A 17,161-nucleotide genomic window follows, 5' to 3' on the forward strand; every position below is an offset into this window, starting at 1 on the left:
GCCCTCTGCTCACAGAAAGCGTGCTCTGAGGGGAGCACTGCCTCAGGTGGGGCCCTGGGTCTTCCGGGTGCCCTTGGGGGGAGTGAGGTGGGGACAGTCAAGCTTCTTAACTCCTTCCACCCCCATGAGTGAGCAGCTCATTCCTACCAACTGCGACGGACTCCTAGCTCCCTCTCTGCTCTATCAACATTGACCTCCCGCCAGAGGGCTCTGTCTGGAAGGTTCTTCTCCCCTTTGCTACCTGCCCTTCAGATTCCAGCTGCAGCGCCCCTCCCTCAAGGAAACCTTCTTGGGCCTCACTGACTGGGTCCTCCAGTAAGAGCTCTGCAGCCTTGTGCACTTCTCCTTCTGAGCCTGGTCCCTGTGCTGACATGACTGTCCTCCCCCTTGGCCTGACTCGGTGAGGGCAGGAACAAGTCCGGCAACCACCCCCGCCCCAACACTACAGCTAACTAGGAAGCCATGGCCCTGGGTCTAGAACGACACCCACCGTAGAGGCTGCTGGCGGGGGCATGGCAGGGGCAAGTGGCGGAGGGACTTGCTCTTCCTCTGGAGAGGGGGCCTCGGCCCCAGGGCTGGGCAGCTGCTCTGTGGACAGGGCTGTGGCCACATTGTTGTTGTCGTCCTCGGCAGGCTCAGCTGTTTGGTGAGTGGTTGGGGGACAGATGAGCCCCTCAGGTTCAGAAGGGAGCTCATTGTCATTGGCGTCTGAGGATGGGGCAGGCTCAGCGGGGAGTGGGGCTGTGGGCTGGGCAGGGCTGGACTCTCCCAGGTTCCCGTTGACGTTGGTATTTCCATTGTCCACATCGGCTAGGGTGCCCATGAAGTCCTGTGAGGGGCTAGGCTGGTAGAAAGGGGTGCCCTCCATGCCCCCAGCCAGAGTGTTGAAGCGCTGGTATAGAAGCTTCTGGATGTTGGGCCCGCCAGGGCCCTCGGGCTCCGTGATGGAGCTGCGCTTCTTCAGGGGCCGGGGCGCGTTGGCCAGCTTCCTGCGCAGGGCCTCCAGATCAGCGTCACTCTGGTAGCGCAGTGGCGAGTGCACGATGGGCGTGAGCTTGGTGGGGCTGAGCGGCCGCGGCAGGCTCTCCACGGTGCCTGTGGCATCTCCAGGCGGGGCAGGGCTGTCCTGCTCTGGCTCTTTCTCAGCACTTTCTGAAGGTGGCTGGGGCTGTGAAGTGCTTGTGGCCAGTGACCCGTGAAGAAACGGTAACGGTGAGGGGGACGTTGAACCGGATGGTAAAACAGGTTTACCGTACACTGGAGGAGACACAGAGGACAGGGGCAACTTCGGCATCCTGCAGGGTCTGGGGTCTAGTCACTGAGCTTTTTTTTTTTTTTAGGAAGATTGGCCCTGAGCTAACTGCTGCCAATCCTTCTCTTTGTTTCTGAGGATACCGGCCCTGAGCTAACATCTGTGCCCATCTTCCTCTACTTTCTATGTGGGACGCCTGCCACAGCATGGCTTGCCAAGTGGTGCCATGTCGGCACCTGGGATCCGAACCGGCGCACCCCGGGCCGCCAAAGCAAAACGTGCAAACTTAACCGCTGCGCCACCAGGCCAGCCCCCGAGCATCTTTCATTACACAAGAGACAGGCTCCTACAGAGACTCTGAATCTGCTGTGGTTGCTGGTAAACGCTAATTTAAATCCCCAAGGAACCCTCTGTTCAAAGAACCTTCCCGACTCCTTTTGGAAGGTGGAGTATCTCTCTAATTTATCAGTTTTTACATCTGGGTTTCCAGAATTGGGGGCTTCTCAAATTAAAAACCAAAAAGGTTGCAAACCTGACTCTCCTGCTCCAAATAAGTCCTCCTTGTTTTCTGGCCAAGGAGAAAGATGTCACCTCTAAACACACATCTGACCCTTGGACTAAGTCCAGCAACATAAAACACAGCCCACCTCAGACAGCAAGGTTTTACCTGGGGGCCTGGGAGCTCCAGAGAAGAGTGCAAACCTTTTCTGGCATGGGCCAGAGCCCGGTCCACAAGTAAGCACTGGCGTCTCCACCTGGGAGGTCCTGGGCATGGGGTGGCCAGGCACTCCCAGGAATCCCTGAACCACAAGTCTACATGCTTAGGCCCAAGCCCAAGAATGTCTGAGGCGGCCCCAGGCCAGACGTGATGCGCAGGATCCTACTGTATGGTCAGAATCACCCTTGGCCTCGGTATGTGTGGAACGAGGCTCCGTTCTCTCACCCACCTTTCTAGAATATCTTGGCCCCCAAGGCTGACTTCCCTTCACCCAAACCAGGGCTTTTCTCCCCTGTAGGATCTGAGGGAGGTTCCCAAAGCAGCAGAGACGCCCCCCCACCCGTCAAGTCACCTCCCAGGGGTCTGGCTCAGCCACTGCCAGGAGGCCAGGGAGATCAGGCCCAGACAGAGCTCCCCTACGCCTGCTCCTTGGACAGCTCCTGCACAAGCTGTCATGAAGCAGGAGAAAAAGGAAATTCCGAAATCTCACCCTTCCGGGCACTGGATTTCCTGAGTAACGCAGGGAGGCGGGGGCTCAGACAGGAAGTCAGAGAGCTGTGACCCACCTGCAAAACTGCTCTACGCATTTCATCTTCTATCCCCAGCCCCAGGACACCTAAGGCCACACTTGACATAAGAATCAAGTTTAACCCAAATATAAGGACATGAACTGGCATTTTCTTAAGCATAATTTCCTAGGCGCAAGAGAAAGAGAATACAAACTCACACGGTACCTGCTTTAACCGACTTATTTAAGGCGCTGTGCACCGCTGGCTGGTAATTCTTAGGTGGTGTGGCTTGTTGGAGATACATGGAGTATATGGAACTTGAGTTCACTGTCTGGGGTCCTTTCCTGGGCGACTGTGGTCTTGACCCTTTGTCAGCCAGAAAGGGCCTAATGGCCACAGTCAGTGGGAGTTCCGTTTTGCTGTCCCCAGCTGGAAATGCAGGCGGCCCCGCTGTCGGGTATGTAGGACTTGGTGGCACAGAAATCCTCTGCTGAATCTGCTGCGAGGAACCTGGCTGGTGGGTGCCGCCTGCAGGAGGCAGTGGGGCGGGTTTCTGCCGACTGGGCAGGCCTGCGCTGGGCCTGGGCAAGCTGCCCTCCTTTCTCCTCTCCAGGGAGTTTGTTGACCCTGGGCCCACAGGCGCAGGACTTGGGTATGTCCCATAGCTTGGAGGCAGCTGCTTGCCGACACCAGGGATAGGGGGTGGCACTTTACCAACCTCGATGCCCTAAATTGAGATGTTAAGAAGAAAAACAAAGTCACCCTTTGAACGCTAAGCATATTTCCATCCAGAGTCACAAGAGAATACAAAGTAGGACTTGTAATCCTTCAAATCGGCTTGTGACCAGGCACAGGGCACACTGTGGGGATCAAACAGCATGGCTTATTGCTCGTCACTTGTCTGTGACAGAACAATCCTGACCAAAAGGTGTTTACACTTGCAGACTGCTCAGGTGCTGAGGGTCCATGACCTCCTTCACACTTGAGTATAATTTGGACACTGACAGGATTAATTTGCCTCATGACAGCTCCTACACCCTAGACGAAGATGAAGGCCAAACAGTGGTATAGTTAGGAGCTTGTCTGTGTTTTGTGATAAAGACAAATGGCCTACCAGCTTCTCCGTGGCTCCTAAAGCCGATAAGGGCACAGGCTGGCTTGAGACTGTCCCCTGCTTGAGAGGCCCCTCCACGCTTGAGTCCTTCCAGTCCACGCTGGGGATCTGCACTGGTTTCATTGAAGAGCTAGAATTTTGTTTTAATGTTGGCCAGTTTCCATCGTTGGCTTGAAAAGAACATAGAATTTAAGTAAAATTTTTCCTGAAATTAGCTGAACCAACATGAGAAAAATCCCCTGCCAGAAACAAAAATCACCTTCTGAGACATCACACTCTGATGGAGTTCCACTAATCCGGCAGCCGACCCCCACCCCTCCACACACCAGCTCATGCACGGCAAGAGGCAGGGCGGCCTCTGCTGGCATGGCATCACCGACGCCCACAGCGCTCTGGGGACGGACTCGGTGACCAAGCACAGAGCTGCTCTGAGCCGGAGGAGGGGCCAGAGGATTGAAGCAACATCCTCAGGCCCCCGTTTCAATACAGCTCAAACCCATTACATCAACACCAGTGAATAAAACCAGCACTGGCACTTAATTTTGAAACACGATTTAGAAATATAATTACATACGGCAATAAAAAAAGACTTATCTTTGACTTCATAACAGGTTTGACCCGTACTGCTTCCAGTATTAAAAGAAAAAACTTGACTTTAACTTGTTAGAGATTTCTACCCCCTAACACGACTCGTGATCACAGGCGGCCAGCACAAGCGCCCACTGATTGGAGTGCAGGCTACCATTCTGCTGCCAGGATTAGAGAGCCAGTGAAGCCACATCTTCAGAAAAGCCACTGAAAAGATATTTTTTACAGAGCATTTTCCAAACTGAAAAAGACTGCAGAGGATTCCCTCTCACAGTGACATTTTCTGCCACGGCATCTGTAGGGTTGGATTACCACCCTGACTCAGGCTCCTGTCTCCCCCTTCACAGGCACAGACGCTGGACTGGACAGAAGCAGTAAACACCCCAGCCATCAGCCATACGGGTCGGAAAGAAATCCAAGGGGACCGTTTGGGGCCCTGCTGACAAAAACAGCACATCCTGGTCCTTCAGCCCATCTGTCAGCATGGGCAGGGAGGTGGAGGGGGAGGTGTGCCACTGAGAGGCGACAGGCAAGTCACTCGTCTTCACAACAACAGAGCCTGAGCCCAAACCTGCAACTCATAACACAAGAAGAGGGAACTCTCCCATGTGCTCTAAGCACAACCAGAGGCGGCAGCATCACGTGCAGCGAGGATGGGCAGGGCCTCCGGGCACCCTGGCTGGCCCTGTCGGCTGCAGCTGTACACTGCTCACTCCTGGCCACATCCACCGTTGCGGGAGCACTGCGAGCCCAGCCGCATCCACTGGTGCACTGCTGAATTACTACCCTGTACACTCACTCCAGGAAGCACGGCTCCAGGATGGTTCTAGCCAAGCTGCAAGGGCCTGGTGAGGCCTCCTGAAGCTCCAGTCCTAACTGTCGCTTTGCTCTCTGTGGCCTGTCAGCCTCTTCCAGGCCAGAAGCACATGTGCCTTCACACCTCCCTGGTTAGCTTAGCCTGGGGATGCATGGGCCAGAAACACACAGGTTCACCAAGCGGGTAGTGAGGTGAAAACTACGGGCCCATGGGGAAACAAGCAGAACCCACCGCAGACAAAGAAGGCGGGGCAGGACCAGCCACAGGAGCCGATTTCCCACTCTTGGGGTCACAGAGAATGCAGCCATTCAGCTACTTCTGAAATCCCATGGCAACGGGAGGTTTTATGGAATTCAGCCACAAAGGGAGTAAGAAGGGACTAGGAATTTTCAAGTCTAGATGCAATGAGCAGGCCTTTGTCAGTTTGGAAAAACAAATGATTGTTGATTTAGGAGGATTAAAGAGGATCATCACTTCCCGCTAGGCCTGCCAGCTGACATACGGTTTGCAAACAGGTTTGCGGAGCGCCGTGAGGAGCTGCAGTCAGGCCCGACATCGAGGTCTGACACTGTCCACGAGCCGGTCATTCTGAGTTTACCATGGCCATCTGTGTGACACGGAACCAGAAGGACAGCCGACAGTGCAGGTTAGAGTCCCCACCGGGGAGATTTCTCACCCCAGCTCCACTCTGGGAGGAGATTCTGCCCCCAGTGTGGGGTGACACAGGTTTCCTACGTCCAGTGACCTTACACCACAGCGGGCAGACCAAGGCTAGTGCTGAGCTTCTGAAGGACACCTTCTCCGGGCCCTGTAAGGGTGTCCCCTCCCTGCAACCCCTGTGAGGTGGCCTAGCACACACCCGCAGAGAAGAGGGAAATGGGAGACGCTCCCAGCTCGGCAAGTGTTTGAAATGAAGTCAGCAGAGAAGTAGCTGGCTGCGCTAATTGTCTACCATTGGAAACAGACGAACAGCTACTCCCACCGCAGGGTGGTTCGAACTCTAAATAACAGCTTATCAAAGAAAGCTGCAATGACAGGTTGTGCCGACCACACACTCCGCGTGGCTGCTGAGACACAGCCGCGAGGAGATCCGAGCTGGGGAGCGCAGCTCATGAGGGCTGCTGATGCCTTCTCCAGGCTGGGTCAGCACAGGCCCCGAGCCCCACGGCAGGAGCAGCACAGGTGTTGCTGCTCAGACTAGGTGCCAGGCAAGAGGACACAAAGCAAACCAACAAAAGTCCACACAAATCTAGCACCAATCCTGATGAAAGTCTTCAAAACATAGGCCTGACACAGGCCGGTGAGCAGGACTGTCATCACAAAGGAAGGATGTTGCAATGTTAGTACCTGAGCCCCACGATCCTGTGTATTACAGGGAAACGTGTCAACCTCAGTCATAACGAAAGTCTTACTGCAAAGAAGCCCTGGCTTTTAATGCACTGGTTTAAAAAAACTAGCCGTCTGCATTCAAGGAAGGAGAGTGGACTGTCCACGGAGAACGCAGCCTGCGCTTGGCTGGGAGGCCAGGGGCTCCACAGGACACCCCACCCTCCTCAGGTGAGCTGCTCACCACGGTGCCAGGAGACCTGAGTCCACTCATACCACATGATTCAATGTGGCCAAGGGCCAGAGTGATGGTCTGTGGACCTTCTGATTAAGACCAGGCCGAGAGGCACAGGAAAGACCAGCCACAGTGTCTGTCCATGGGAGGCAGCGCCTCTGCCTGGGCCACAGGGAGGCGTCCACGGGTACACACAACCTGTGGCACGAGAGGATCAGGTCTTAAATAATTTGTGTTTTGAAAAGCGACACAGTGAAGACATTCAGTTCAATACAGAGAACCTGTGCTTGTTGTAGCATCATCGTTACTATGGTGCCACACAGCTCCCAAATGCTGCCCTAAAAGACAAAGCACCTCAGGGGACACAGAGGGTGGGTGGAGCCTGGGGAGCAACGTGGGGCCCCCCCTGATGCCCCTGTCCCCCTTCCCTGCGCACTTACTCTGTCCCAAGAAGAGGGCCTGGGCCACTCACCGGATTTAGATCTTCCATGGGCGGCGCTTGAGGCAATAGTGAGAGACTGGGGCTTTACGGGGTCCCCCGGAACAGAATAGCTGCCGGCGCTGGGTACCTGGATGTACGGCCCCACTGCAGCAACCCTGCCAGGAGTGCTCAGGGGTGACTGCGGCGATGACGTGCCATTCACACGGCTCAGCTACAAAACGGGGAGAAATGAAAGTTAAGATTCTCCTAAATTAAAAAAAATTGTAAGTGTAGTGTGACAGACTGCTCAGAGTGGAACCACTCACTCAATAATTTGTACTTCGAAAGCTCCATCATCTGAAAGATCAGTATCTAGAAAGGGTGAGACTTCAAAGAAGGGCCTCAACCCACAGTTCCAGGTGAGCAGTTCACTCTGGTAACACCTACCTCTTTGTGAGCTATAAAAACCAGGAGCTGATAACAGAACAGCTTCCCAAGACACCTCCACGTTATCTTCTTACCTGAGGGGCGCTCTGCCTCCCCTGGGTGGGCAGAGGCATCTGTCAAAGCCTGGGCTCTGAGCCTGGCCTCAAATCCTGCTCTGTCATTTACTTGCTGTGCTGCCTTGGCAAGTGACTTAACCTCTCTGAACCTCTATGACCACAGCTGTAAAGTCAGGATAAGGGTTGTTGTAAGGACTGAACAAGTCTTGCACGGCACAGTGACAGGGCCTGGAACTAGGCGAGGCTCTGACCAGTTCCCTGAAGGTAGCTCTGCCATTCTTAGCAAGGACACCAAGCCATAGCCAATGACGCTGATCATGCGATGCTGCCCAGCAACAAGAGGGCCATAACAGGGATCTAACTAAAGAATCACTGACTCCTCAGGGGTCCCCAGACAGGCTATAACTGAGAGATCCAGAAACCCCCTGAATTGTCTGCAAAATTATGCATGGATGAGCACTTGTCATTTTGTGGAGAGGGTCTGGGTCTTTGACAATTGCTCAAAGGTGCCTAGGACCTTGGGGTGGAGACACATCTCTGCAGAACCACCAACTTCTTCAAGGAGATCCCCTAAAGCATCAGGTGGAATGCAAGAAGTAACATTTATCTAGCCATTTGTGATGGTTAATTGTACACAGCTAGGCCATGGTACCCAGATCTTAGTCAAACATGCCAAATGTTGCTCTGAAGGCATTTTTTAGATGAGTAACATTTAAATCAACAGACTTTCAGAAAAGCAGATTGCCCTCCATCATGTGGGTGGGCCACATCTAATCAGTTGAAGGCTTTACAAGAAAAAGACTGAATTCCTCTGAGGAACTGGCAATTCTGCCTACAGACTGCCTTCAAACTCAAGCTGCAACATGAACGGTTTCCTGGGTCTTCGGGTTTGCTCTGCACATTTCGGATGTGCCAGTGCCCCCTGTTGTGTGAACCAGCTCCTTAACATCAACCAACCCACCTCTCTACACACACTCTAGTGGTTCTGCTTCTCCGGAGAACCCTGACTAGTAACACTGTTACTAAAGAAAGTAATGTCAGCAAGCATGGAGAGCAGACATGCTGCCTCCCCCATGGGCCCTGTGTTGCTAATTGAGAGAAAAAGAAAAACCATTATCTGAAATCATCGAATTATACAGATTAACCACTGACCTTTAAGCGCTCTGGTTAAAAAAAAAAGTTAGATTTGTTAATGAGACTTGTAACCTGAGACCACTGATTACGGCACCCAAAGAAGTGGCAGTTCCCTTTTAACCCATCCCACCCAGGCAAAGCCCCCAAAGCCCGCAGTTCTCAGCCTGAAGCTATCTTCAGAGCAGCAGGGGCTGACGAGAAGACGCTTGTCCAACTGTGAAAGCACCAGTTACTGAGTGTGATGAGGGGACTCTGGGAGCACTGCCCAGCTGGAGGGCTGCCTGCTCCACTCCCGGCTCCCGAGGGCAGAGTGCCTGTCCGCTCTGTACTCAGCTCGGCTCACCTCGAGCCCTGAGCACCACCAGGGGAGAAAGACCAAGGGCCACGGCCAGCCGGAGACACGGCGCACAGCAGTCCCGTGTCCTCCACGAGCTCTTGGTGAAGCGTGTGCTCATCAGGGCACTGACAGTGACAGCCAGACTCGGGGACACCCTGCCTGACAACAGGGCTGGCTCAAGCGGCCACAGCCCCCGGGACACGAGTATTATACAAAAGCCATAAAGGGAATGAGGTAATGAGCTGGGAAGATACCCACGTTGCAGTAAAAACAACAAAGACTAGCTAGAGAACAGTGTGAATGATATAATTTCTACAATCCACTTTCACTTACAAAGTAAATACCTTTTGGTTTGTATTAAGCAAAATACTGAAACCACTAACAACTATCATCCCTGAAGAATGAGAACAGAGTGAAGGGACTGTCACATTGTCTTTCTGTCCCTAAATACTTCTGTACTGTTTTATCTTTTTTCCAAAGAGCATTTATTACATTTGACATTCAAAATGCCAAATAAAGATTTTTTAAAAGCACTAACCCTTATATAGCACTTTGCTTGAGAACTTACAAAGCCCTTCCACACGAGGTGTTTCTAAGGACCCTCACAATGATTCCTCGGGCAGGCAGGGCAAATCAGTCTACAGCAAGGACAGGAGGTCACGCAAGGTCAAGGGATTCGCCCACACAGCACAGCTAACATGCAGACCGGGACCTGGCCCAGCTGTTGCAGCCCCAGAGCCCGCACGCCCCCAGCGGAGGGGAGGAGCCGGAGGAGCGAGGAGGAGGAGGGCAGAGCAGCCCACGGCTGCACACACGGTGCTTCGGATTCCCCACACCAGGGAACAAACGCATCTTTGGGAAAGAGAACTTTCTTCTACTGTTGCTTTTTATGGTTTATGGCCAATTTAAGTTTTATCAGATGTGGTGGATGGGGGGGAGCAAAATGGCATCATAGTGAAGCTGTGCGATTTTGGACCATTTTTAGTAGTTTATCTCAGAAATATTCTTTTCCACATGCCTGAATTTTTTTCCCATAAAGACGTTCACGCAGTTCATTGATTCGCTTGTCCATCATAGCCACCTCCATGTTACGCTTATTCAAGAGTTCCTTCTGCTGCTGGAGTTTTGAATTCTGTTCCTGGTTAAGCTGGTTACGAATCTGCAAAATACAAAATACAACTTTTATGGTTTGCATTCTCGTTGCCAGGGAGATTAAAAAGAAGAAAAAGTAACATTAAGTTTTTACCTGTATTTACATATATGCATTGTCACCTGTGTGCTAAATATTTTACAAGTACAGCACAGATGAAGCCAGAATAGATTTCTTTTTTAAATTATTTATTTTTTGCAGGGGAAGATTCGCCCTAAGCTAACAACTGTTGCCAATCGTCCTCCTTTTTCCTTCCCTTTCGCCTCCTGCCAAAGCTCCAGTACACAGCTGTGTCTAGATGTAAGCTCTCCTAGTACTTCTGTGTGAGCCACTACCCAGTATGGCTACTGACAGACTAGTTGTGTGGTTCTGCGCCGGGAACTGAACCCGGGCCCCAAAAGCAGAGGGTGTCAAACTTTAACCACTAGGCCATCAGGGCTGGCTCAAGCCAGAACAGATTTCTTATGGAACAAAAAAGGGGCAAATATCTGCAAACGTGTCTTTTTCAAAGCATACAGAATGACTGGTACCAACAATGATCATAGTCCTTGGAGATGGCATTTTACTGACCACTGCCCTGAACATGTCCTCCAAGGACCTAAGGAGAGGTGTCTGCTCCGCCTGACACAGCCCACTGAATGAGGAACCTTACTGTGGAGGCAGCAGGAAATTCACAAAAGATGGCCTAAATCCCCAAATAGAACGTTCGTTTATCATTAGTGGGTCACAATCACTTTTAAAAAAGGAAATAGAGGGTGCCGGCCTGGTGGCATCATGGTTAAATTCACACTCTCTGCTTCAGTGGGGTTTGCCGGTTCAGACCTTGGGCACGGACCTACGCATTGCGTGTCAAGCCATGCTGTGGTGGCATCCCACATAGAAGAACTAGAAGGACTTACAACTAGGATATACAACTATGTACTGGGGTTTTGGGGAGGGGCAAAAAAAAGAGGAAGACTGGGAACAGATGTTAGCTCAGGGCCAATCTTCCTCACCAAAAAAAAAAAAAAGAAGAAAGAAAGAAAGAAAAAAGAAATAGAGAATAGAAAACATCCAGAGTGCACTGCACATAGAAGGTTCAATCTTGTCTTGCTAAACTCTTTCATATGCACATGTGCTAGTACATACACACTCACATGTGTGTACTAGACAGGAGGTAATGCACTTTTTAACCTAGATTGTAGCCAAAAAAGTTGGAGATAAATATAAATATACTACATTCACCACACCTCACCAAAAAAATCCTTAAAACCCCTGCACTTTTAACAATTGCTTAAGACGTAAAAGAAATCATAACTTTTCATAATACTTTATTTTTCTGCATTTATACTAAAGAACTTAGCAACAAAAACGATTTTACTCTCTGTAATCAAAAATTTTCATTTCAAAAAACGATATAATACTTTTTCTAGCAAGTGCCAAGAGAATTGCAAAACTTGTTTCTGGCTTGAAAAATCACCTGCTGAATGACAACTTGTGAGAAAGCGAAGTCCTGAGGGTTGTGATGGACTGAATGTTCGTGCCCTCCCAAACTCACATGCTGAAGCCCTAGCCTCCGTTGTGATGGCATTTGGCCTTTGCGAGGGAAGAAGATGAGTTCATGAGGGCGGGGCTCACATGATGGGGTTAGTGCTCTAGGAAGACGAGGAAGAGCCCAGAGCTGTGAGGATGGAACAAGAAGGCGGCCATCTGCAAGCCAGGAAGCAGACCCTCACGATGGACCAAATCTGCCTGCACCTAGGTCTCGGGCTTCCAGCCTCCGGAACTGTGAGCCCTGGTGTCTGCTGTGTAAGCCCGCAGTCTCTGCTGTTGTTACAGCAGCCCAGGCCGACCAAGACGAGGCTCTAACAATAGGTCTCTGTCTTGTCAAAACAAGGTTCATACAAAGACCTTAAATGTCATCGAAAGCTTAATTCTTGACTAGTTTATTATATTGCAAATTAAGTTCTGTACTGAATTTCTGTACTGAGAACATGCTAAGTGAAAGAAGGCAGTCACAAAGACCCACATGTTGCACGATTCCGTTCACATGAAATTTCCAGAATAGGCAAATGCATCGAGACCAAGGAGACTCGTGGCTGCTTAGGGCTGGGGGCGGAGGGGGTGGCGGCATGATGACTAAGGGGTACAGGGTTTCTTTTGGGGCTGATGAAGATGTTCTAACATTGATTGTGGTGGCGGATGCACAACTCTGTGAAGATACTAAAAACGACTTAACCGTACAGTTTAAATAGGTGAATTGCATGCTATGTGAATTATATCTCAAAGCTATTTTAAAAATTCTTTTGTACTGAATACATTTTGTGCCTACTCTTCAATTAGAATCCATTAATTTGCTTCCAGTTCCTGAGGTGTCCAGCCTACGCTGGAAAAAAGTCTGAAAGATGAGGATGTTTTGCTATAACCATTCCCTAGACCGGGCGAGTTACCTGTAGCTCTTGGTACAGTCTTTTTAACTCCACTGCCGCTGGTCCCGTCAGCTTGCCATTGTAAGACTGGAACCCGTTCAGTTTTCCTTTCTTTAAATCTTCCAATTGCTGACTGAGCTGATCAACTCTTAAAATTGCAGTCTGTACTTCCTGCTTCTTTTCCTGGAACATGGCACTGAACCTTTCTATTTCAGCAGCTATAATTTCCCACCAAAAAAATAAATAAATCACTTAGTTGATATTCTTTTTTTCACGATATTTTCTTATTTTTGTTTTTAGATTTCTTGTTTATTTCTATACATTAAACTAGAGCATCATCTACTGCCAGACCTGGGAGAGAAAACTGTGATGAGCATAATCCAAAACACATTTTAACGAGCCTTTGGAACACATGATGTGACTGTGCACACGACAAACAACTATATTTGCACTAATTATTGACTATTCTTTAATTAGGCTAATCAGTCTAAAAGCTAGCTTGGTCAAGTCACTTAGGAATCTCAGTGCACCAACAGACCAAGGCTTTGTAAGAGCAGAACCAGCCAAGTCTGTCTTGCTTATCACTGTAACATAAAGTAGACACTAACTGAATTAATAAAATAACAAAGAAACCACAGATGCAGAAATAAAGTGAGCATTTGTATGGTTTATCCTAATACACAGATACAGATCCTCATAACGAGTTGAGTCTCGGAGCACCCCAGTCCCAACCCCACGGGCTGCTGTGACACAGATAACGAAAGGATCTTTCCATTGCATTGCAAGGCTGTAGGAGATCTTCCAACACCACTTAACCTAACCCACCCCATCCTTTTAGAAGCAGATAAGAGAGCAAAGCTTCAGCGCACTTTCTATAGCAAGGTCTGACAACAGCTTGTGAGTGAAAGTGTCCAGAAGCTGGGCTCTGCTTCACCGTATCTACGCCTGCTGCGCATGGAGGCTGAGTGGGCCCACAGGCACCTACACAGATTGCCGTTCATAATCTTGCTGTAGTCTACTTGTCCTCTCATGGCACGGATTTTCTTCAGCTTATTTTCCTGGGCTTCAACTCGTTCTTTCAACTTCTGAAGCTTCTCATTTTCAGAAATAGACTGCTGCTGACGGTGCTCCTGTTGCTTTAGAAAATGTAAACGCTGTTCCTAACAAAAGAAGGAAACATCTAACTTTGAAAATCGGAACGTACGATTACTTTTATAGACTAAAAAAATCTGAGAGGATTCCACAGTATCACCTATTTTAATGAATATTAAAGAAATGCTAGAGGAATCCTGTATACATCAGACCACACAAAACTGAAATTATTGGGTATACAGAGGTGTGAGATGATAAGAGTGAGGCTTTTCAAATATGGGTTTCACTATGCACACTGATCTACATCATTCAGTTAACAGACACGTTCCCTCAGAAAACATTCCGGCAGGAGCAGATCAAGCCCACACTTCATATGCACGAAGACACAATCTCATCTTCATCCCGTCTGTGAAGCCCCAGCCAGCCTGAGTTTCCTGCTGTTAGTACCAGGTTTCCTGCTGCTACAAAGCGGCTTCCAAAGATCCCTTATTTAACCTCCTAAAGGAAATGGGCACTGACGGGCAGAGGATTTTATACTCAAAGAGATAAGGTAACCAGTAAGGAGATAAAGCACTCACTTGCTAAGTGACATCAAACAGTCGTTAGTTCAAGGAAGTGTTTGATTTCATTAGGATTAGTTTCAAACTAATGAAACATTTTATAAGCAAACAAGAACACGACAATCCTAAAGTAAAAATATATGCAATACTCTTCAATAGTTTTTTTCCCTATTAATATGAAAATTCATACCTTAAGGATAACATCAACATTAAATATTCATAGTCCCATATGTATGCATAAATAAACTAACTAAGGAGTGGTTTCAGTGTGATTATGCAGGCATTACACACTACACTCTACAGTAAGGAAATAAGTGCTTAATACATAAAAATCAGCTTTAACTTGTGATTTACAATGCTGAAAATATCTAAGAATTTTTTTAATAGCAATATTCTTGGATCAATATTTGGAAAGGAAATAAAAAGTAAAATTAGAAAATTTTATAATTATACAATACTATGTACATTTCAGCTTAGAAATCTTATTAATGGGATGCAATACTTTCCAACTAACTTGCTTTTTATTCTTGTAAATCCAATAAGCTTTGTAAGACAACTTTAAAAACAAGTCCAACTTAAATTATTATTTACACACAAGTAGATAGTAAAATGAATTACATGGTCATTCGACAAATGAAAAAAGTTGGATTGGACATTTGGTTAAGAAAATCTCTCTACAGTGAAAGCAGCAAGAACCGAGGCAGCCATGTTGACACGCCCTCTGTAAAGCAGTTTCAGAACGTTTAAGATCATTCCAACGTGAATCATTTCCAGCAAGCATGGGTGATAGGTCTGATTTTTTTAGTCCATGACTAAACCATTATTCAGAAAACTTTCAAATCCTACCATTACAGAGTTCCAACAACAAACATAGAACTCAGTGTACACCGAGTGTTACCTATGCCCAGCACTGTAATAAACCAAACCACTTCCTTGTGGAGTGGCATGAAGAGAAGCCCCAGTAACCAAGCGTCACTGTCTTCAGGGCCCACGACACTATCTTCATCATGGATTGCTGGCTTCTTCTAGAACACTAACTGCCAACTACACCAGCAGAGAACACATCCAGAGGAAAAAGGAGACAACAATGGAAAACATCCTTTCTTCCCACATTTTGTCTACAATTGGGTAAGGTTAACCATTTCCTGTTCTGGGGTGCCTGTGAGTGGGTGTCAAGGGTCAAACGCTCTTGCTCTGATACCTTCCCAACTTCAAGAAGCTACAGTATGCATTTATGATAATAGGAGATATAGGAGAGAAAGACACTGTGTTTCACACTTCCACGGCATGGTCCTACTCATGAGTGCTACCCATGAATGTATTAACCCCAATCTAAAATACTGGTTGAAGAACATACTTTTTGAACGCTTCCCCACCTCTGCTTTTATAACTTACCTTGGCAACCAACATTTGCTGCTGATTTTCAATTTGCTGTTGTTGCCTAGCTGCCATATCTTGGAGCTCTGAGAGGGTAAGTTCAACACGTGGATTCCCAACCTACAGAGAACAAAACACACTCAAGCTGGAATGTACGTTTATCTGCATAATCGTTTTTCTCTGGCGTCAGAACAGACACACACACATACATATCAGGATCTTAAATAGGTTCCCTAGAAGATAGGAGAATACGAATTAGTTTATTTTCTCATAAGAACTTTTCCTAATTGCTAACTGCTTTTATTAAATATAAATAACAGTTTTTCTAATATACCAGATACTATATTTAATAAGGGGCCCAATTTTAAGCAAACATTTGCAAATGTGTATTGAAAGTAATATTTCCTCTTTTCCAACTGGCTATTTAATAAGTATATTTGAGTAAATGGGGATGTCAAATCTCTAAGGATACAGAACCTAAAAAATAAATGTGCAGGTGACACCTAAGGACAAATGTTACCTCACTGTCACCTGGTCTTGAGAAGCTGAAATATACAAAAGATTCTAAAATACAAATACCTCATTAAAAACACCGTATCTATCGCCTACATACATCAAGCATTGACCCATCCTCGACAGAAAATTGTATATGTGAAATGAATACAAAAAGGTAACACCTAGAGGAGTGGCAGCTGATGGAATTTGAAAGCGTGTCCCCATTTTCTGTTAATGATGATAAATAATAAAATCAAGCATTTTTACTGTGCTTATAATATGCCTTGCACTGAATTAAGTACTTTCCACTTATGAAGTCATTTAAGCCTCGTAGTGATACTACTAGGTAGGCACTATTACATCCCCACTATACAGATGAGAAGACAAGCACAGAGAAGTTCAGATAATCTGCCGCAGGTCAAGCAGTTCGAATCGGCAGAATAGAATGCAGAGTCCTTGTTCCTGACCACCACATAGAGCACACTCTTTACTAAGCACACACTAACTAGGGGCATGCACTACTGTGCCAGATGTGTTATATGCACCACATAATCTTCATAGCAAATCTGTGTGGTGGGTATATGAGCCCCAAATTGGGTGAGGAATCATGGGGGAAAGTTGAAGGGACATGGCTAAGTGGATGGAGCTGACAAAAGGAGCAGAGCTCTGAGTCAAGGCAAGTGTGTTTTCTTTCAACCCCTTCAGTGCTAAGCACGGAGGCCACAGCCCCTCCTCAGCCCTCCGCTCTCTACTTCCAGGTCCGTCTGTGCTCTCAGGACCCCTTCAGGCCCCACCACCCCGACGCCCTCCTAACGGTGATTCCAACCCCTGCTCCTCCGACTCCAGTCTGCCCCAAATCTTACAGTGTCCAACACATTCTTGACTCTTAAAAAATGGAATCAGGATTTGTTCAACAGTCTTAACTGGAACCCCCATTCCAGGAAGGAAGGACTATAGAGTAAGCCCCTTTTCAAAACTAGATATTGTAAACTACCAAGTTAGAGAAACTTCCATTTGAAAAGAAATTTGTTTATTCTACCAAAAAATACCTGGCAGACCCATCAAAATGCCTGAAATTTCTGCTTTAACACTAATAAAGGGTTTCTAATGTCCATCTACTGAGAT

At 48.0% G+C, this 17,161-nt stretch overlaps 1 protein-coding gene across 3 annotated transcripts in view; it reads right to left on the minus strand.

The window, feature by feature from the left end:
• Positions 1-17,161, minus strand: part of PPP1R13B (protein phosphatase 1 regulatory subunit 13B) — a 72,396-nt gene that overhangs the window by 5,070 nt on the left and 50,165 nt on the right. For 2 of the 3 annotated variants that reach the window (XM_046647378.1, XM_046647379.1), the window contains exons 5-13: positions 15,560-15,661; positions 13,498-13,672; positions 12,534-12,730; positions 9,973-10,113; positions 7,032-7,212; positions 5,501-5,605; positions 3,594-3,763; positions 2,705-3,206; positions 491-1,257 (exon numbers count right to left, since the gene is read on the minus strand). In XM_046647378.1, coding sequence (XP_046503334.1) covers positions 491-1,257; positions 2,705-3,206; positions 3,594-3,763; positions 5,501-5,605; positions 7,032-7,212; positions 9,973-10,113; positions 12,534-12,730; positions 13,498-13,672; positions 15,560-15,661 — 2,340 coding nt within the window. The remainder of the gene's footprint in view (positions 1-490; positions 1,258-2,704; positions 3,207-3,593; positions 3,764-5,500; positions 5,606-7,031; positions 7,213-9,972; positions 10,114-12,533; positions 12,731-13,497; positions 13,673-15,559; positions 15,662-17,161) is intronic. The other variant, XM_046647380.1, reaches the window with a different exon arrangement.

This window comes from Equus quagga, chromosome 20, assembly GCF_021613505.1.
Source record: "Equus quagga isolate Etosha38 chromosome 20, UCLA_HA_Equagga_1.0, whole genome shotgun sequence".
NCBI lineage: Eukaryota > Metazoa > Chordata > Mammalia > Perissodactyla > Equidae > Equus > Equus quagga.